The 22,992-nt window shown below is 45.4% G+C and overlaps 3 protein-coding genes across 3 annotated transcripts in view; all 3 read right to left on the bottom strand.

Moving 5' to 3' along the window:
- Positions 1 to 216: 216 nt before the first annotated feature.
- On the bottom strand, positions 217 to 4,492 carry sft2d2a (SFT2 domain containing 2a). The gene is made up of 8 exons (XM_062556127.1): positions 4,346 to 4,492; positions 3,977 to 4,066; positions 3,565 to 3,650; positions 2,795 to 2,876; positions 2,243 to 2,278; positions 1,358 to 1,416; positions 1,208 to 1,237; positions 217 to 679 (listed from the first exon to the last, which is right to left on the bottom strand). The coding sequence occupies exons 1-8, from the start codon at positions 4,409 to 4,411 to the stop codon at positions 613 to 615; spliced, it is 516 nt and encodes a 171-aa protein (XP_062412111.1). The 5' UTR covers positions 4,412 to 4,492; the 3' UTR covers positions 217 to 612.
- A 158-nt stretch (positions 4,493 to 4,650) lies between these two features.
- On the bottom strand, positions 4,651 to 19,552 carry tmem45a (transmembrane protein 45a). Its single transcript, XM_062555870.1, has 6 exons — positions 19,292 to 19,552; positions 9,987 to 10,199; positions 8,801 to 9,013; positions 7,853 to 8,175; positions 7,200 to 7,342; positions 4,651 to 6,191 (listed from the first exon to the last, which is right to left on the bottom strand). Exons 2-6 carry the CDS (start codon positions 10,180 to 10,182, stop codon positions 6,095 to 6,097), a joined length of 972 nt encoding a protein of 323 aa, XP_062411854.1. The 5' UTR covers positions 10,183 to 10,199; positions 19,292 to 19,552; the 3' UTR covers positions 4,651 to 6,094.
- A 1,807-nt stretch (positions 19,553 to 21,359) lies between these two features.
- Positions 21,360 to 22,992, bottom strand: part of sin3b (SIN3 transcription regulator family member B) — a 30,381-nt gene continuing 28,748 nt past the window's right edge. The window contains exon 18 of the mRNA XM_062555760.1: positions 21,360 to 22,802. Coding sequence (XP_062411744.1) covers positions 22,569 to 22,802 — 234 coding nt within the window. The 3' untranslated portion in view covers positions 21,360 to 22,568. The remainder of the gene's footprint in view (positions 22,803 to 22,992) is intronic.

Genomic DNA, 22,992 nt, shown 5'->3' with positions numbered 1-22,992 from the left:
TTGTATCATGTTTAATAAAACATTTCCCCCTCATATCTGTAACAGATTCTAAAAAGGTTTCAAGCGTGCGTTAAAATGACAGCATCGTATATAGTTCCTCTCTTCATTTAAGGTGTAAACGCACGCCTAGTAAAAATTGGAGAATAAATTATAAGATAAGGCTACCATCACATTCCCTTATAAGTAAACGAAACAAACAAGAAACACCACAGTGTGTTCAGTACAACAACAAAGATTCACAAAGCTTTATTATCCAGCTTTATTAATATTCACATAAAAATAATTTCATACAAGTATCAGTGTGTAACCAATTTTAATATGACCATTCTCTTATACATTTACAATTAAAAACACACTATTTTAAATTTTTCAATAAGGCCAATATATCAATATCAATATATTAAAAAGAACTCTGCAAAATAACAATAAAATGTACAATTCAAACACCACATATTACATATATAAACTCTTCATAGCTTGTGATTTCATGCATATCAAATACTGTACACAGCCCTGCCAAAAGACCAGTCATGAAATCAAATGTAACAGTATCTAAGCAGGTGTTTCACAGAGGAGTGTAAACTCAAGAGCTCAGTGTTATGGCTGAATCCGTCACTGTCCTTCAACCTTTTTGACACACATTCGGCACATCATGGACAAAAACTTCAGTATTGCATCCCTGTGAAGCACGAAGACGGGATAAAATCAGAACGTGTCAGAGGTGAACAAGTCACTAGACTAACTGATCCAATGTAGTCACACTTGTGTTGTGGAGAGTATGTTTGAAAGTATACTGTATTGAATTATGGTATACCACCAGTATACAGCTTTGAGTAACCTGATTTGAAAAACAGACACTGGGATGTTTACTGTCATTGGAATGACCCATAATGTAACCCCATCATACACAGACAAATGACCCATGATGCAACCCCATATACAGATAAAGAGCGCCCTCATGTGGACATAGCTATGTTGGCTATGAATACAGAGTGTGTCTGTTGATCAGTTTGTTTGTTTGTTTGTTAAGCCTACATGTTTGTCTGTGCCTTGGTCTTCATAACTGTCTATCTCTCTCTGAGTTTGTATATTTATGCACGTACAGTATGTGTGCTAGGTTTGTATATTTATGCACGTACAGTATGTGTGTTTGGAATGTGCTGTAGGAAGCGATCGTACACCTCAAGACCATTTTAAAATCACTCACCTTGCAAATGGAATATATGACAAGCCATACCTGTAAACAAACAAACAAATGAATTACTTAGAAATTAGGAAAATAAGTATTTTAGTGTACAGTAAACCAATCAGTTCCTATTGACCTTTATTTACTCAAATGAGAAGTGTTTTCACTCACCAGGCAAATGCAATAGACTGCAGAATGACAAACAACAGAGCAAGAATAAAGATTTTCCACTGAAAAGAATATAGATAAAAAACATATTAATGAACATTACTGAAACAAATGGCCCATGATGGCTGTATAGACCTGCATAGACCTGCATATAATGGCACTCTAACACTATGGAATAGTGATGGCTGTATAGACCTGCATATAATGCCACTCTAACACTATGGAATAGGGAGTGTGAAGGGACAGGAACACAGAACTGTAGTGCTGTTCTTCTCACACACCCATCAGTCTGGAGACGTCTTAATCAAGACAGTAAAGACCATGTTTACTAAACACCAGACGAGCCCCTTGGGTAGGGGGACTAGACGGCCCCGGTTTCAGGAGACACTCCCTGTTTTTGGTTGCCCCTCCCCGGGAAAATACAGGAAAACTACCTATGTCCCCATTTTTTGAAGGTAAAAGTTGTATGTATTTAAATTAGAAGTCCCCGGGTATACGTCCCCTGGTCCCCCCTATTCTTTCATTCCCTGGTCACCATACCCAAGGGAGAATAGGGTTTGACTGGACATTCCTGTCCAGAGAGAAGCACTTACACAGAAGACTGCAGAGGGTATACTTATATACTTACATAAATATATATATATATATATATATATACTTTACACTTACATAAATATATACTTTATAGCATTTAACCAGAAGACTGCGCAGATGTCAGTATATATTATACTTATATACAGCACAGAGGGTCAGAATATAATATTATAGATTTATATACTTACATAAATATATATATATACTTATAAGCACTTACATAAATATATACATACAGTATATACTTATAAGCACTTACATAAATATACTGTATATATACTTATAAGCACTTACCCAGAAGACTGCACAGAGGGTCAGCACTAAACAAGTCTTTAAGAAACAAACAAACAAGAGACAAACATGATAAACAAGTCTTTAAGAAACAAACAAAAATCAGGAGACAAACATGACTGTTGAGGCTGCCTATCAGCCTCAGATATCTCATACAGCCGCGTCATTATTAATCAGATATGTGGGGGCAATACAAACAATGACACCTGCTTAACTACCTACTCTGATGTGAGGATTGCTCTTCTATAACGAAGGCATCCACATCTACACTAGAGATGTAAAGGCCCTAATGTGAATGCTGAGCAAAGTGCACAGTTTAAAATCTAACTAAGCAAAGTGCATAGTCTTAAGTCTAACCAGGCAAAGTGCACTGTCTTAAGTCTATCTAAGCAAAGTGCACAGTCTTAAGTCTAACTAGGCAAAGTGCACAGTCTTAAGTCTAGGCAAAATGCAGTCTTATGTCTAACTAGGGCTAATTTTATGACTAAGGACAAAATCAAGTGATCAGTTTAACACCAAAACAAGATCTTGGCTCAGAGCTCTCATGTGACTCACGATCATGACTGCAGTGGCGAAGAAGCGTGTCTTATCACACATCCTCTTCAGCTGCTTCATTGGGCCCATCAGGAACATGGTGCTGGGGACATATTGAGGACATTTAGCTGAGATGTGTGCACACACACACACACACACACACACACACATTACACCATACACCACCCCCCCCCCCCCCACACACACACACACACACACCGTACAACTGAGACATGCACACACAGACTGAGACAGGCACGCACGCACACACATTAAACCATACAACTGAGACAGACATACACACACACACACACATTACACCACAACTGAGACAGAAACTCATAAGCCGTTTAACCCAACTGAGACATGAACACACACAGCATAAAACTGACACACACACACACACACACACACACACACACACGATCCACAGGCTAAGTGTATTATGCTACATAGTCAAGCTCAGAGGTCTTAAACGTTGTTCAGGTAAGGGAGCTAATGGAGACGTGGTTGAGAACGGACGTCTCATGATGACTGTGCATCAGACCCAGACCATAATAAGGTGCCCTATAGTGTCATGTATAAAAGTGCTTTTAATGTCATTAAAACAATTACTTTCAGATCCAACACTGTTTCATAGGGACAACCACATCCCACTCAGCCACCATCATTTGGAGAGCCCCTGTCCTGCAGTAACCCCTGAGACCCCTCTGCTGAAGATCTCTAGCCTGTAGCTCATCATCCTCTCATAACCTGTTATGGTGACATCAATCTTACAGCTCTGGACTCACCTTGCAAGGGAGCAAACATTTCCAAAGGAGTAGAAGGCGATGAACAGAATCAGGCCTAGCTTGGGAATAAATAAGCAACACACCCCCTGCGGAATAAATAAATAAATTACATTTTCAGCACTGTTTGGGAATAAAAAACAACACACCTCCTTTGAAATAGGCTAAATAAATACATAGATAACATTTTCAGGACTGTTTGGGAATAAGAGCAACACACCCCCTCAACAGAGACACGTGTATAATCAGATAGGCTACAGCATTGGGCTGAGTGACATTCCTCAGTTCTGGTAAAACCTGTATCGTAACTCGGTTTTTCTGGTTCCTTCTCATATGCACTTGTCTTAGTTCCGTCTTATCCCAAGTCAGGAGGAAACTACATAACACAGAGATGCAAAGTCATCCAAACACTCACCAGAACCGTGCACCCAACTCCAACGACCATGCAGGCGATGAATCCTTTAACGCGCGTTCCCCATCCGAGAGTGGACGCTTCATTCGCTGCCTAAAGAGAGTTTGAATGACAGTTTCGCCTCATCAGCCCAAACTGCCTATAACGGCCAAAACACAGTGGCTACGTGTATTAAGTGACGTCCAATACGGTGTAACACCGTAATATTAAAAACACTCTCCTAAATCTGCTCGCCAATATACTAATGTATCAGAAATGTTGGATTTTGTCCACCGCTTGATCCCTCCAATATGGTTTGGGTCTGCGTCGGAGCAGTACAGCATCCACAATGCTTCTGGATATCGAAATAAAAGTTTACTTTAGTTAACTTACCTCAACAATAGTTCTGTTATCCCCCTGGCCATCGCGACCACCCAGTACAGCCCTGAGTTTGTCCATAGCCGACACCTCTGACAGAAGGACCGGACCGGGGCTGAAGTGACGGACAGTTGGGAGAACTCTGCCAACTCCTTGCCAGGCTTCACGGTGAGCTTTCTAATCCAGCGACTCCTGCGCCCTGACGTCACATTCCATACCTCACCTGGCGAGTGCGTGAAAACGCCTGGCATGAGTGTGTAGGGTGTGTGTGGCAACAGGTAGCCTACCAAAGCGCGCACAAAATGGAAAAGATTCACGAACACAATGCAAGCATATTTTGTTTTATTAGTATTCCGAATGAACATGTTATAGGCTACCGTTATATCAAAGACAAGAGGACACAATAAATATCCAGAAGCAACAAGGTACTTTAAACACTTCGCAGTTCAATTTAAAATACAGTGCATCTGCATCTTGATAATAATGGGATTTGTTTACATAATACAAAATATATATATATAAAAAAAACAACATACAAAAAAAACATATTTCTTTGGACAGTGTTGATTTGATGATCAAAAGTGCCTCAGTCATAGGTTTATCATTATTAAACCTTCGAGCGGTTCCATGTGATCATCTTAGTATAAAATAATAATACTATAGAATAATCTATAGTATTATGATATGCTACTATAATATATTATCATAATAATACTGTGTGGACGGATTCGACCAGAGCCTGAACCCCAGACAGCTCTGCCAACCGTACCTTCATATGTAGTTTTCAATGCCTGGCATTTGCTCAATTTAAATCATTGACTAAGTTAAGTTACTAGTTATATGATAAAAACAAAATAATTCAAGTTAAATTTCTCATGTTCATGTTTTTTATCCTTTTCTCTCCATTCCCTTCAGTACCTGAAAAAACGGGACTTTGATCCCCTGAAAAAAAGTTGGTATTGGACTCTTTACAGCACCGGTCCAGGCTACACTGTTGCTAGGGCGATGCTAACGCCATGTGATGCTACTGAACCACTTCAGGGCTCCATGGTAACTATGGGGTGCCTCTCATGCAGCGTTTATACGTCCTCCCTCGCTCCTCGGGCCTCCATCCTCACTGATCTACATAAAGAAAGATAGAAGAAGGGATAGTCTATCCCTTGTTGCCGCCCCATCATTCTTTATGTAGATCAGTGAGGATCGAGGCCCGAGGAGCGAGGGAGGACGTATAAACGCTGCATGAGAGGCACCTACGGTCTTCACACGCATGGGAAATCAGCTGGCAAATATACCCATGCGTCTGGACGTTCCTTACTCGGCACTTTGATCACTCTAGTTTCTAGTGACAGGAGTGTCCAAGTGAGTCTATTTTAATGATGTCTGTCAGGATGTACAGACGACTTAGTTCAGTACCCTAAAACATTGTGCTGGTTTTACTTCAGCTTTAAGATGAAGTTAAGGAATCTGCTGAAAGCATATGAATTCGATGACTATTTTCTCATTCCCTGGCAGCTCTGTAAACATGTGGCTCAAGCCGGCAAATTTAAGCATCATGGTTTGACATGAAAAACAGTAAGGAGGACTAGCAGCACCGATTAGCATGGATGGCATTCCCGCTCCAGGAGACCTGTGAGGACATTCAGTGCTGTATTGATGGCAGACGCTGCTGCTGGTCCCGCTAACGCTAACGCTAACGTTGAGGTATCAGTTCTGCAGGGTCCAACCAGAGGGGCTGTTGGCTGGAGGGGAACGGACGGGAGCTTCTCACAAAACCTCGTCTTCAGAGTCCCCCCCCGTGTCTCTGGGTTTGAGCAGACCCATCTCCATGGGGGGCATTCTCCTCAACTTGGTGCGTACCACACTAGAGGGGGGTAGCAAAAACATTCATATTATAGTCATACAACCACTTGTGCTTGCACATTAATGGAATTGAACATGTAAAGGTATCTGACACGCTAGCAGACTGTGTAGTCGAGCACAGAGGCAGTGATGAGAGAAGTATGATCAGACTGAGTAGTCGAGCACAGAGACAGTGATGAGAGAAGTATGATCAGACTGAGTAGTCGAGCACAGAGACAGTGATGAGAGAAGTATGATCAGACTGAGTAGTCGAGCACAGAGACAGTGATGAGAGAAGTATGATCAGACTGAGTAGTTGAGCACAGAGGCAGTGATGAGAGAAGTATGATCAGACTGAGTAGTCGAGCACAGAAGCATTGATGAGAGAAGTATGATCAGACTGAGTAGTCGAGCTCAGAGGCAGTGATGAGAGAAGTATGATCAGACTGAGAAGTCGAGCACAGAAGCATTGATGAGAGAAGTATGATCAGACTGAGTAGTCGAGCTCAGAGGCAGTGATGAGAGAAGTATGATCAGACTGAGTAGTCGAGCACAGAGGCAGTGATGAGAGAAGTATGATCAGACTGAGTAGTCGAGCACAGAGACAGTGATGAGAGAAGTATGATCAGACTGAGTAGTCGAGCACTGAGACAGTGATGAGAGAAGTATGATCAGACTGTGTAGTCGAGCTCAGAGACAGTGATGAGAGCAGTATGATCAGACTGAGTAGTCGAGCACAGAGACAGTGATGAGAGAAGTATGATCAGACTGAGTAGTCGAGCACAGAGGCAGTGATGAGAGAAGTATGATCAGACTGAGTAGTCGAGCACAGAGAAAGTGATGAGAGAAGTATGATCAGACTGTGTAGTCAAGCACAGAGAAAGTGATGAGAGAAGTATGATCAGACTGAGTAGTCGAGCACAGAGGCAGTGATGAGTGAGAGCCGTACCAGCAGACCGTGCACTCTCATGTACACACACACACACACACACACACACACACACACACACACACACAGAGAGAGCCGTACCAGCAGACGGTGCAGTAGATGACAGAGACGGTGATGATGGCACAGGCCAGATGCCAGCAGTAGCACATGGTGATGAACATCACGTTGTTGTGATCCTTCAGGTCCCACTTGACCTCACTGGGAGGGTACAGCACAAAGCCAATCTGCAGCAGGACACAGATCACAACACTTCAGATCCACACACACACACTCATGTACACACACACACACACACACACACACACACACACACTGGGAGGGTACAGCACAAAGCCAATCTGCAGCAGGACACAGATCACAACACTTCAGATCCACACACACACTCTCGTACAGACACACACTCTCATATACACACACACACACACACACACACACACACTGTAGGGGTACAGCACAAAGCCAATCTGCAGCAGGACACAGATCCCAACACTTCAGATCCACACACACACTCTCATGTACACACACACACACACACACACACACACACACACACACACACACACACACACACACACACTCCCTCACCTGCCAGAACCAGCTCCCCTGTAGCAGACACATGGTGGAGCGCAGCAGCTCGAGCAGCAGGTTCCCGCGGTGGAACATCACACACACACACACACACACACACACACACACACACACACACACACACACACACACACACACACACTCACCTGCCAGAACCAGCTCCCCTGCAGCAGACACATGGTGGAGCGCAGCAGCTCGAGCAGCAGGTTCCCGCGGTGGAACATCTCCAGCAGGGCACACACACACACACACACACACACACACACACACACACACACACTCACCTGCCAGAACCAGCTCCCCTGCAGCAGGCACATGGTGGAGCGCAGCAGCTCGAGCAGCAGGTTCCCGCGGTGGAACATCTCCAGCAGGGCGGTGAGAGCGCCACAGAACACGGCGTACAGCAGCAGCTGGTGCACATGCACATCCAGCATGTCCCGCCCGTGCAGGTGGTACATGAACAGGAACCCTGCACACACACACAGAGGAGTTACACACACACACACACAGAGGAGTTACACACACACACACACACACACACACACACACACACACGTCCAGCATGTCCCGCCCGTGCAGGTGGTACATGAACAGGAACCCTACACACACACACAGAGGAGTTACACACACACACACACACACACACACACACACACACACACACACACACACACACACACACACACACACGTCCAGCATGTCCCCACGTCTGCCGTGAGCATAAGTAAAGTGTTGAACTATGGGTGGTGTAATCTATGGGTGATGTAATCTGTGGATGGTGTAAACTGTTTGAACATGCCATCCTCGTCTGGCCTGTGCCTAAGAAATGTGTTGAACTGTGGGTGGTGTAATCTGTGGGTGGTGTAATCTGTGGGTGGTGTAATCTGTGGGTGGTGTAATCTGTGGGTGGTGTAATCTATCGTGGTGTAAACTATGTGTGGTGTAAACTATGGGTAGTGTAATCTATGTGTGGTGTAAACTATGTGTGGTGTAAACTATGGGTGGTGTAAACTATGTGTGGTGTAATCTGTGGGTGGTGTAATCTGTGGGTGGTGTAATCTGTGGGTGGTGTAATCTGAGCATGGCGTGCTCACCCTCGTTGAAGAAGGCGATGGCGAGCATGAGGCGGTCGAGGGCGAGCGGCGCCAGGTCGGTGGTGTGCAGGGCGAGGGAGGTGGCGCCCGAGAGGGCGAAGAACACGTACATGGTGCAGTGCTGCCAGATCATCAGCTGCGCCCACTCGTGCTGCGCCCCCGCAAACAGGTGGAACCGCGGCCCCGCAGACACAAACTGCTCCGCCACGATACCTGCAGCAGCACACACACACGCGTACGCACACACACACACACATACACACACGCACACACACACACGCACGCACACACACATACACACACACGCGCACGCACACACACACACGCGCACGCACACGCACACGCACAAGAAGAGGGAGTGAGCATCAACTCATCAGTGAGGACCAGTGTGACATGCTGACTCCAAATAGTGTGTGAACATCCTGCAGTCTCTAACTATGGGAGAGTACTGAACTGTAACTATGGGAGAGTACTGAACTGTAACTATGGGAGAGTACTGAACTCTAACTATGAGAGAGTACTGAACTCTATGGGAGAGTACTGAGGGCTCTAACTATGGGAGAGTACTGAACTCTAACTATGGGAGAGTACTGAACTCTAACTATGAGAGAGTACTGAACTCTATGGGAGAGTACTGAGGGCTCTAACTATGGGAGAGTACTGAACTCTATGGGAGAGTACTGAACTCTGACTATGGGAGAGTACTGAACTCTAACTATGGGAGAGTACTGAACTCTAACTATGGGAGAGTACTGAACTCTCACTATGGGAGAGTACTGAACTCTATGGGAGAGTACTGAGGGCTCTAACTATGAGAGAGTCCTGAACTCTAACTATGAGAGAGTCCTGAGGTCACTTTGCCACTAACCACTGACGCAAATAAAGGGCCTGGGCTCCCCTTGTACCAACAAATGTGTTCCATTTAGAAAAGGGGAGGGACCATGGTCCATTTCTGCATCAGTATCTGTTAAACATATACTGCCATCTGCTGGTTGTCTCCTGCCATAACAGACTGTTATACTGAACTTTTTGACATATTGTTGCTGTATGCTTAACAGCATTAACGAATCAGGTCAAGACTTTCAGGGAATGTTTCAGGGAATGTTATGTCAGACATTCAGTTTCAAATATCGCAACTCAGAAGTTCACACACAAGTACACATTTCAGCAGTTCAGCAGTGCTCACCAATCAGAGAGAAGGAGAGCACCACAGCGCCCTCTAGGATCTCCATGCGGCGCTGCATTGCTCGGGTGGCCAGGCGGCCTGCACCGGCGCTCTTGTTCCTGCGGGTGGCGTACCAGAGCGAGTACTTGCCCGCCCACCACAGGCCTGCGATCAGGAAGAAGCTCCCCGGCAGGATGTGGCCCTTGAAGCTCCCCATGCTCCGTCACCGTCGCCCTGGAAACACACACGCAAACATGCCGTCAAGGCTCCAGGCAAATTAGGAATGGACCGGATTTGCTTACTTTACGACAGGCTAAGTCCCTCCACACCAGCTCTCCTCCATCAATACATTTCTGAACATCTCGACGTGCGTTTGGGTTAAAGCAACACAATGTGGTTCTTTTACCGCAAAATAAAAAATAAAAACAAGGAGCGCAATGGTCTAGATGGGTACCAAATGTGTTACTAGATGGGTATCCAATGTGTTATCTCCAGAGTACGAAATGGGTACCCAATTTGCTAAAAGCTGTTGAAAACTGACAAAAAAAGGGGCAGTCCTAAATTGTCTTACTTTAATGTTTCACGCTTTCTTTCCTTCCTTTCCCTCCAGATCAGCACTGGCCCGGCATGGACCCAGTAGAATAAGGACACACTGGCCCCAGTAGAATAAGGACACACTGGCCCAGTAGAATAAGGACACACTGGCCCCAGTAGAATAAGGACACACTGGCCCAGTAGAATAAGGACACACTGGCCCAGTAGAATAAGGACACACTGGCCCCAGTAGAATAAGGACACACCAGTAGAATAAGGACACACTGGCCCAGTAGAATAAGGACACACTGGCCCAGCAGAATAAGGACACACTGGCCCCAGTAGAATAAGGACACACTGGCCCCAGTAGAATAAGTACACACTGGCCCAGTAGAATAAGGACACACTGGCCCCAGTAGAATAACACACATGCCCGATATGACCAGATGCATACAGTATATCAGTATATGTGTGTTATCGGCTGCTCTGCGTCTGGCGTGAGCTGTGTGTTGTGGGTTGTGTGTTATCGGATGCTCTGCTGGCGTGGGCTGTGTGTTATCGGCTACTCTGTGTCTGGCGTGGGTTGTGTGTTGTGTGTTATCGGATGCTCTGCTGGCGTGGGTTGTGTGTTATCGGCTGCCCTCATAGTTATTCAGTAGAGTCATCGTGTAGAACACCAGAGTCATCGCTGAGAACAATGCCAGACCAGAGCAGCCATGACTAACCCTTTACTGTAACAATGTCTGATAGCCTCCCCAGACATCCCACGTCTTCACTTCAAAAACATCTGGGTGAAATACGCGTTCGAACCATCTGTGTAATCAGTGAGTGGTATGGCCACACAATGTGTGTGTGTGTGTGTGTGTGTGTGTGTGTGTGTGTGTGTGTGTGTGTGTGTGTGTGCGCGTGTGTCTTTGTTCCTGGTAATGTTACTGCATTGCTTTGCTTGATGCAAGCTAACGGATGATTACATTTCAAACTGTTCAACTGACATTCTCATCCAGTGACCCAAGTTCACCCTTTGTACACAAAAATAATCTCTTCAATAAATCAAGACTCCAGTAGCTTACAATAGCTTATATCCTCAAAAATGAAAGACCACTAACCGTGAGGCAAAAATGTGTGCAATCAACAGTGATGTGTGAGTGTGCATAGTGAACACTGTGTGTGTGTGTGTGTGTGTGTGTGCGCGCGCTGTGGTACAGTGTTATTACTGTGTGTGATTGTCACTTGTCGAGGGTCCAGTGATTGCTCTGTGTGTGTGTGTGTGTGTGTGTGCGTGCACAGTGTGATTGTTGTGTTTGCTTCCTGCTAATGTAGACCACTTCTCAGACGCAGCTCTCTGAAGCGCACTGGCCTCTCCTCATGCATACATTTGCATTACCAAACAGCAGCAGTGCCCCAAACACACACACACAAACACACAACCAATCACACAAACACACAACCAATCACACACACTTACAAACAAACACACCAACACACACACTAACACACAACCAAATGACTCTACTGTGGGAATCATGGGCAATACATACAGTACAATAAAGTATAAGAAAATACGGTGTGTTTCACTAGAGGAAAGTGTCTTGTCTTGAACATTCATTGCATACCGCAACGATATGGCCCTGATATGACCCTGATATGGCCCTGATACGACCCTGATATGGCCCTGATCTGACCCTGATATGGCCCTGATCTGAGCCTGGTCCAGCGTGCACTCTGGGTGATCTTATCTGATGATGTTTTGATTTACTGTATATCGGGCTGGAAAGGGAAAAGGAAGTCCTTACACAAGATACAGTTTACAACCGTTCCAAACTGCTGAATAACATTCTCAACCACCTGTTCCCCTCTGAGAAGGGTCCCTTTGTTTACACGACTTTAATAGCACAACTTAGCAGGGTGCGCTCCCAACAGCCTTCATGAGAAGCATTTATTTACACGACTTTAATAGCGCAACTTAGCAGGGTGCGCTCTGAACAGCCTTTCATGAGAAGCATTTATTTACACGACTTTAATAGCACAACTTAGCAGGGTGCGCTCCCAACAGCCTTTCATGAGAAGCATTTATTTACACGACTTTAATAGCACAACTTAGCAGGGTGCGCTCCCAACAGCCTTTCATGAGGAGCAAGCTCAGCATCTGTGTGTGTCTGGCCAGGGTGTGTGTCTAGCCAGGGTGTGTGTCTGGCCAGGGTGTGTGTGTCTGCCTGGGTGTGTGTCTGGCCAGGGTGTGGTGACGATGGAAAGAGAGCATGGACAACACACCTTTTCCTGTGAACTTGACCACAGCACCCCACTTACAGTCCAGTGAAGTCCGAGAGAGAGCAGGTAGTTGAGAAAGTTGTTGTGTCAAAAGTCTCTTGTGCAAGGAAGAACAGCCCTTCTCTGTTTCTCAGGCGTACCAGGCCATCCTCTCCCGTACAGTAGCGTATAGCCAGACCTATAGACTGGACAGGCCATCCTCTCCCGTACAGTAGCGTACAGTATAGCCAGACCTACAGTTCATCCTCTCCCGTACAGTAGCGTATAGCCAGACCTATAGACTGGACAGGCCATCCTCTCCCGTACAGCAGCATATAGCCAGACCTATAGACTGGACAGGCCATCCTCTCCCGTACAGTAGCGTATAGCCAGACCTATAGACTGGACAGGCCATCCTCTCCCGTACAGTAGCGTATAGCCAGACCTACAGACTGGACAGGCCATCCTCTCCCGTACAGTGGCGTATAGCCAGACCTACAGACTGGACAGGCCATCCTCTCCTGTACAGTAGCGTATAGCCAGACCTATAGACTGGACAGGCCATCCTCTCCCGTACAGTAGCATATAGCCAGACCTACAGGCAGGCCATCCTCTCCCGTACAGTAGCGTATAGCCAGACCTACAGACTGGACAGGCCATCCTCTCCCGTACAGTAGCGTATAGCCAGACCTACAGACTGGACAGGCCATCCTCTCCCATACAGTAGAGCAGCGGTGGCCAACCCGCGGCTCGCGAGCCACATGCGGCTCTTTGCCTCCTCTCGTGTGGCTCACGGCTGCTCAACTGATGTTCTCACTTCTCCTCGGACCTAAACGTTTTCCTTTTGAAATAGCCTTTATTTCCGGTAAATAAAAAATAATTTCAGAATTTGATAGTAGCCTATTGCCAAAAGTAATTATTAATAGTTAACAATAATTGTACCGTCATGATATGGATAGGAATTGGCCAAAACGAAGCAGACGTGTTTATTCTTCAGCCAGGTTTAATGCTACTGTTGCAATCAGGAATACCCTGAAGCTAATCGTAAGTAGAAGGAACACATGCCATTGAAAAGGACCATTTACCGTTTTGTAGCATAACCCCTCTGGTTAATATGTCAAAGTAATCAAAACAAAAGCACTCTGAGATCGCAAAACTCCGCCTCGCGCATCCTGCTTCGCGTCCGCTTAACATCTTGCTTAACAAACAGACAAACCCCGATGAAAACATAACCTCATTTGCGGAGGTGATATGTTTCTAGCCTGCACATTAGTTTGGTACTTGGTATGCCACGGATTCATAAAGCTTCAAACCTGAACATTTCCTACATACTTTTGCAAGTAGGCTGGTAATGGCTATAGACGTCAGTCACTCGTTTTCTTTTTGTTTATTTTCTTTTTAAAAGTTAACTGAACACTTGACATTGCATTATCAGGTGTTGGAGCATTGCTCATGCCTATAAGTCATTCAGTGAGGGGGGATTTGATGTGTGTCTGATCTTTTTTCATTTTCCAATGATCATTTATCAATGATCATTGAGCATCTGCCAAGTGTCTTACTTTAAATGAAAAACAAAGGAGCTATAACTGCAGGCCTAATGTTGTGCTGTTGTAGTATGGGCGCCTTTTTTGTTGTGCGGCTCTTTTGACTTTTGTGGATTTTTTTTGGCTCTTCATGCTAGACTGGTTGGCCACCCCTGCAGTAGAGTATAGCCAGACCTATAGGCAGGCCATCCTCTCCCGTACAGCAGCATATAGCCAGACCTACCTACAGGCCATCCTCTCCTATACAGTAGCGTATAGCCAGACCTACAGACTGGACAGTTCATCCTCTCCTGTACAGTAGCGTATAGCCAGACCTACAGACTGGACAGGCCATCCTCTCCCGTACAGTAGCGTATAGCCAGACCTACAGACTGGACAGGCCATCCTCTCCCGTACAGTAGCGTATAGCCACACCTACAGACTGGACAGGCCATCCTCTCCCGTACAGTAGCGTATAGCCAGACCTACAGACTGGACAGGCCATCCTCTCCCGTACAGTAGCGTATAGCCAGACCTACAGACTGGACAGTTCATCCTCTCCCATACAGTAGCGCAGCGGTGGCCAACCCGCGGCTCGCGAGCCACATGCGGCTCTTTGCCTCCTCTCGTGTGGCTCACGGCTGCTCAACTGATGTTCTCACTTCTCCTCGGACCTAAACGTTTTCCTTTTGAAATAGCCTTTATTTCCGGTAAATAAAAAATAATTTCAGAATTTGATAGTAGCCTATTGCCAAAAGTAATTATTAATAGTTAACAATAATTGTACCGTCATGATATGGATAGGAATTGGCCAAAACGAAGCAGACGTGTTTATTCTTCAGCCAGGTTTAATGCTACTGTTGCAATCAGGAATACCCTGAAGCTAATCGTAAGTAGAAGGAACACATGCCATTGAAAAGGACCATTTACCGTTTTGTAGCATAACCCCTCTGGTTAATATGTCAAAGTAATCAAAACAAAAGCACTCTGAGATCGCAAAACTCCGCCTCGCGCATCCTGCTTCGCGTCCGCTTAACATCTTGCTTAACAAACAGACAAACCCCGATGAAAACATAACCTCATTTGCGGAGGTGATATGTTTCTAGCCTGCACATTAGTTTGGTACTTGGTATGCCACGGATTCATAAAGCTTCAAACCTGAACATTTCCTACATACTTTTGCAAGTAGGCTGGTAATGGCTATAGACGTCAGTCACTCGTTTTCTTTTTGTTTATTTTCTTTTTAAAAGTTAACTGAACACTTGACATTGCATTATCAGGTGTTGGAGCATTGCTCATGCCTATAAGTCATTCAGTGAGGGGGGATTTGATGTGTGTCTGATCTTTTTTCATTTTCCAATGATCATTTATCAATGATCATTGAGCATCTGCCAAGTGTCTTACTTTAAATGAAAAACAAAGGAGCTATAACTGCAGGCCTAATGTTGTGCTGTTGTAGTATGGGCGCCTTTTTTGTTGTGCGGCTCTTTTGACTTTTGTGGATTTTTTTTGGCTCTTCATGCTAGACTGGTTGGCCACCCCTGCAGTAGCGTATAGCCAGACCTATAGACTGGGCAGCCAGGTCATGTGCAGCCAGAGCTGATAATAAACTCACGCGGTGTCTATAATAGGCACTAGAACTTCAGATGTGATCACAACCTGCCAATTCAGGCTATTCATTCTTAGCCCTGGACCACTGTTAATCAAGAAATCCCTAACATCACACATCAAAGTGTAGAACATGTCTTTCCAAAAGAGAGAATTTGTCAGGCATAACCATAAGAAAAAAACCCAGAGAGCGGTAGATCCAGCCTAAGGCTGCGACCAGTAAAAGACCTAACGACTGTTTTGGGTGGTGACAATGACTCTGGCGAAGCCCTGTGATTGGTGGGTTAGACGATAGCATGATGTTATTGCCCGCTATGTGGAAAACTGTTATGATGCCATAATAGCCCCCTCATTAAAAAAGCGTCTCAGACATAAAAAGACACCCAGTTCCTCCTGCCCCATCCTCTAATCATTAACCCCGGGGCAGTTCCTCCTGCCCCACCCTCTAATCATTAACCCCGGGGCAGAATGAGGCTCCTGTTCTCCTGTCCACCGCAGGATAGCCTGGCGCTACATCTCCGTCACCTCTGACCTCAGCGGCCAGTGGACACGGCAACAGAGCCGGTCTGGACGCCTTCAGCATCCGCTCCAACTTCAGTAGGGATCTAACCCTGACCTCTCCAACCTCAGTAGAATAGAATAGAATATATATTTTTTTGATCCCGTGAGGGAAATTCGTTTCTCTGCATTTAACCCAATTTAACCGAATTAGTGAACACACAGCACACACACAGTGAGGTGAATCACACACTAACCCAGAGCAGTGAGCTGCCTGCCCAACCAGCGGCGCTCGGGGAGCAGTGAGGGGTTAGGTGCCTTGCTCAAGGGCACTTCAGCCGTGGTGGACTGGTCGGGGATCGAACCGGCAACCCTCCGGTTACAAGCCCAGTACACCACGGCTGCCCCAGGGATCTAAGGGTTAGGGATCTAACCCTGACCGCTACACCCTCAGTAGGGATCTAACTCTGACCGCTCCACCCTCAGTAGGGATCGAACCCTGACCGCTACACCCTAAGTAGGGATCTAACTCTGACCGCTACACCCTCAGTAGGGATCTAACCCTGACCGGTACACCCTCAGTAGGGATCTAACTCTGACCGCTCCACCCTCAGTAGGGATCTAACCCTGACGGACGCCGTTTTGCACAGAGCAGTTCAGCTCATGTGATCTCATCCGTGCTACGTTAAGGGGCAGGGGGTATTCATCGCACACACACGCACACACACACACACACACACAGTGCCGATGACTTGGCACCTTTATACCTGCATGGCTGTGACACCAGTGTGGTTCTTTACAGCTGAACTCTTGACTTTACTGCTCTAGAGCTGATAATGTTTAATGTTCACAGGGTATAAAACAGCCGTAAAGTCGCGTGAGTGTGTATGCACACTACGGCCACCATGGAGGTGCATGTATGAGCAGAGGTCAAGGCTTCTCCGAGGACACCGAAAGAGGTGACAGTCACAGCTGTTGTCATGACGCGGATTACAGTTGGAGCAGAGTAAGTCCACTTCAGCAGGCGGGTGGTCTTCCCATGACTTCAGTTTTAGTATCAGTAAACCAAATATCTGCAATGGATGCAAAGTATTGTGGAGCAGAGAGCCAACCAAAATAGCCTGTGTGTTCTTTCTATAAATAATTCATATTTGAGTCCTTTGTTTGGTCCCAGGATCCTCCTTGCATCCAAGAGGATACTTCTGTCGTCATGGTGACCCTGAGGACCACTTCAAAGGGACAAAAGCGGCAGATCAGCGGTCAGGCTCTTTGGTTTTACAGCCGAAATAGCCAAGGCTGCTCTGCCATACACCAGACTAATGTAGCCTAGATAGCCAAGGCTGCTCTGCCATACACCAGACTAATGTAGCCTAGATAGCCATGGCTGCTCTGCCATACACCAGACTAATGTAGCCAAATAGCCAAGGCTGCTCTGCCATACACCAGACTAATGTAGCCAAATAGTCAAGGCTGCTCTGCCATACACCAGACTAATGTAGCCAAATAGTCAAGGCTGCTCTGCCATACACCAGACTAGCCAAATAGCCAAAGGCTGCTCTGCCATACACCAGACTAATGTAGCCAAGGCTGGACTGCCATACACCAGACTAATGTAGCCTAGATAGCCATGGCTGCTCTGCCATACACCAGACTAATGTAGCCAAATAGCCAAGGCTGCTCTGCCATACACCAGACTAGCCAAATAGCCAAAGGCTGCTCTGCCATACACCAGACTAATGTAGCCAAGGCTGGACTGCCATATACCAGACTAATGTAGCCTAGATAGCCATGGCTGCTCTGCCATACATCAGACTAATGTAGCCCATAAATGCAGGAGGTCTATGTGCCATGGTTCTGCGTCTATCGTGTTCTTGTAGCTGCTCTGTAAATCAACTGAGTCCTACTGTCTACACTGCACTATATAGTCTGTCCTGTCTGTGCACCACCTGTCTATACTTTGTATATCAAACTACATCTTGTTGTCTTTGTACTTGTAAACTGCACAATAACAATAAAGTTGAGTCTAATCTAGTCTCATCTAATCTCATCATCTACTTATTGCTAAGGACATCTACTGAAGCACCAAAGGCGGATTCATTTAAGACTTTAAGATTAATTTAAGATTAATCCGACAATGTAAAAAACTATACAGATAGTAGCCTACATGAAAAAGGTTGTCATGTATGGATTCCCAAGAGTCCAACCTTCTAAATGGTGTATAATATTAGGCTACTATGTAGTAGCAATATGGTGCATTGAATAAGATGTTGGGGGGAGATGGGGGAGCAGTGTGTGTATAATCATTGCCTTAAGCTTCTAAAATGGTTATGCTATGGTTATGCTATTTGGCAGACGCCTTTGTCCAAAGCGATATGAAAATATGGAAATGACTGTTAAAGTCTGTCAAACACATTTAGGCGTAGCCTACCCCTACGAAAACACCCGTTACATTTGAGGAGTTTCAGTGCAGGCCAATGATATAATATTTAATATAGCTGGATATAGTGTAGGCCTAGCAGGCTATCTATTTTGAGGTATCAAACAGGTCTTCAATGGATTTAATTATTGATTAGCACGCTTTAGAAATAAAACATAACAGGGCTGGATTACACATACAATAAAATATAATGGGTCTACTCTAGATCATACATAAATAAAATATAATGGGTCTAAACCATACATAAACGAAAATATCATAGGGCTAGATTATATGAAGAAATCTACATAATAAAAGGCAGCAAAGGTTGTTTGCGGAAGCAATTCATAGGCTATTATTCGGTTCAAAGTTTAGCCTACTGAAAGAATTGCTGGCAGTAATGTTTAAAGTAACTTTATGACTCTTTGTCTTGAGGGACATAGAGCATAGGTTAGGTTAACAGTTTATCTAATAATTCTGCCAAACATTTGTTTTCTTACCTTGTCGTTTCTCCCACAGAAGGTTTTTTTTCACTTTCCTCAAGTTTCCAGTCAGGCTACTGTAAGCGTAACTGTAAAAGTACCCTCTCTTCCTTTCGTAGACACAGCATCTGCAATTAAAACGAAAACCGTTTAAAAAACTCTTGGCATCTTGCTCTATCGGATGAAATAAACCTCGTCAAACTGCTGAATTTGGCACTGCGGTTCAAAGAGGAACACTTTTCAGTGCGCATCAAAGGAGGACCAGCATCTGTGCGCAGCAGCTGTAATCCGTTTTGTAACAGCAGATTGTTGAAGACTGTTTTTTTCGCTCACTTTTGGGGAAACATCCCCTGAAATGCACCCATTGGTTTACAAACCGCGAAACACGTCACTCAACAGGTTTTTCATTGGCTGAAAGTATATTCCATCAAGGCTCCGGCAACATTCCACGTGTGCACTTTTACTCCTCCTGCAGGACGGCGATGGCCAGCGCGAGCGAGGAGCCGCTTTTCGGAGTTTGTTGACAACATCTCAACATCAGCAGGGAAAAAGTCTGGAGTTCGCCAGAAGGCGGGCCAGGCGAAGTATCTACGTGCAGCAGCTCACGACTGTTTCTAAATATATATTTCATTACATAGGTTTCGGTATTATAACATAAAAAAGCTTATGATAATAGACTAAAAAAATAATTGAAAAACATACTTTACAAAAACACATACTTTACAACAACACATTTAGTAGGCCTATTTCAGCATTATTTTTTAGTAGCCTAATATTCAGAAGAACCTTTTTTAGAAAATGATGCTATGTAGCCTATTTGCCATGACTGATCAGGGTATTTCCATGGTTTACTGTTTGCACCCGCATTCCAGATGTGCAGAGGATGAAACGTGTGATCTTGCTCGACTTCGTTGTCGGCATGTAGACTGTGGAAAAGATAACCAAACAGACTGCAGCCAGGGAAGTGGGAACACAGCACAGCCATCGGACTAGCTGATACCATAGAGTAGACATTAGACGCGGCAGCGACAGATACGCGGTGGCCCAGACGCGGGAACCCTTCAGATGATCGATGGGCAACACAAAACAATCAACTAGAATAACCGAGTCATATCAACAAACTCGCTCACACACTTGTAGCCTACACAATGTAGAGCTATACTCAAACTGATTACTAATTAGAATGATATGCAAATGACTCACTGAACATTTGACATTCACATTTTGTAATTGTGGCCCCTTCTAATTACGTTCAGACCTTGACACACACATTGAAGCTTCTACATTTTCTAATCACAAAAAAAAAACATTTTAAGCAATTATTCAACTGACACAAATAATCCAAATAAGTTATCATACAGCAATTTAACAATTTACAAAGCCATTTTACCATCTGTGGATATACGGAAAGGAAAATGACTTTGAAGGATCCCACTTGTGATGTTTGAAGACTAATAAAAGGGCAGAGGTTGTTGTAAAGTGTTTTTATGAGGTCAAATGGAATAAACGTAACTAAATGTACAGGACCTCTGTGTTGACAAGATGGCGTTCCCATCACGTCTCTTGTGTTGGGGGTGGAGAGTATGGCGCTTATCTCAAGGGAACGCTTTACTGCATGCCTTGCTTCTGAGGTGCCATATTGTGGAGACCAGTGGGAAGGCCATAAGTAATCCAATAGTGTAGAAGACACATCTGAATGGCATCTGAATTTTAAAAGGTAGGTGCCCGAGTAACAGTAAAAATGACAAAAAAAGTCTGCACACTTAAAACTCCAATAAACTTTTTTCTTTTTCCTTTTTATTCACCACATGTGACGTTTCGGGACACACTGACCTTCCTCAGACAAGTAAGTCCATAAGTAACCTGGGTAAACCAGTAATCTCACTTCACAGCATAGCCCTCAGGTTCTCCTATCTCCTCTGTGTGTGTGTGTGTGTGTGTGTGTGTGTGTGTGTGTGTGTGTGTGTGTGTGTGTGTGTGGGGGGGGGGGGGGGGGGGGGTCATAACAGTTACCTTCTGATGACTGAACACACCACAGACAACAACAGCAGAGACACACTGAGAAACACACACATGCTCGGAGTAAGAAGTTCACAACTAGGTTGTTTATTTCAGGATACTTGATACAGAATAAATGTTATACATTGTATTTAAACACTGATATTTCGGCCTTTCCACTTTAACATGTAAAAGCAACGATGTGGAGGAGTCGTAGGATGCATGATTCCGAAAGCAAAGGAAACGAGAGTAGACCGTAGAGACGTGTCACAAGACGGCACTGGCAATCTACTGACGGGGTTAGTCACCGATGATTTTAAAAAGTATGCTTAGAAAGAAATGAAAAATAAAAATACTCAAACAAAGACATTTTGGGAGTTGGTTGCCAGAGGACAAAACGAGAACAAATTCATTTCTATGTTTCATTCATGAAGTCAAATGGATGCATATGTAAAAGAGCGGAGCATAACAAGTATGCACGCTGTGTGTGTGTGTGTGTGTGTGTGTGTACACGTTCATCTGCTGAGAGCCATGTTGGCACTCCGTCCGCAAGAGGCCACTTTCACTGCTGTCTCTCAGTCCCTCAGTATAAACTTACACCAACCAAAGGCCCTCGCGTTGCACAAAACTAAAAACTCAAGACTGACTTACTAAAAAAAAGGAAAGAAAAAAAAAAAAAAAAAACATACACACATTTCCCCCCAAACAAACAAACAAACAAACTAACTGACTAACTCACAAACATTTAACCCATTCGTTTGTTCATCTTCATTCAGGTTTCATCTCATCTGGACATTTTTTTTTTTTTTTTTTTTACTCGTCACTTGGCTGTGCAACAACCGTCTAGAGAGTCAGGCCACATAGTCGCAGGAATCACCAGCGGCTTTTGAGTCCACACCGCGGAATCTCCACAGGCTTCCGCTTCCGGTTCCACCGCGGAATCACCAACGGCTTCCGGTTCCGGTTCCACCGTGGGCACTAGGGGTGTTCTCTAAATGTTCTCAATGTCTTCAGGCTGTGGATCAGTCCCTTAGAGAACCTCCATCCGGGGGGGGGCAAGGGAGGCGTGTGACGCAGGTGAAGCCAGACCCCTCACACACACACACACACACACACACACACACACACACACACACACACACACACACACACACACACACACACACACACACACACACACACACACAGACACAGACACACACACACACACACACACACACACACACACACACACACAGACAGACAGACACACACACACACACACACAGTCACACACACACACAGTGGGGGGCGTGGTCTAGGGCGAGGCCGGGGGCTTGCTGCTGTAGAGCACCTGGTAGCGGTTGACCGGCAGGCCCTTGAGGTGCGTGGCCACGCAGGTGGTCTTGCAGGGCAGCAGGTCCTCCTCCTCCTCCCCCATCAGCCAGTGGGCCACCGCCCGCTCCCCCGCCGCGCTCACGTGCTCGCCCAGCCAGCCCTGGTGCCACCGCCGGAACCGCTCGTGCTGCCCGCACGCCACCGCGTGCTGAGACTACACACACACAGGCACACACACACACACACATATGTACACACACACACACACACAGACACACACACACAGACATACGTACACACACACACACACACACATAGACATACGTACATACACACACAGGCACACACACAGACATACGTACACACACACACACACAAAAAGGAAAAACAAGAAAACACTTTGT

Source organism: Sardina pilchardus, chromosome 15, assembly GCF_963854185.1.
Source record: "Sardina pilchardus chromosome 15, fSarPil1.1, whole genome shotgun sequence".
Lineage (NCBI taxonomy): Eukaryota > Metazoa > Chordata > Actinopteri > Clupeiformes > Clupeidae > Sardina > Sardina pilchardus.
This window is presented reverse-complemented; position numbering and strand designations above follow the sequence as displayed.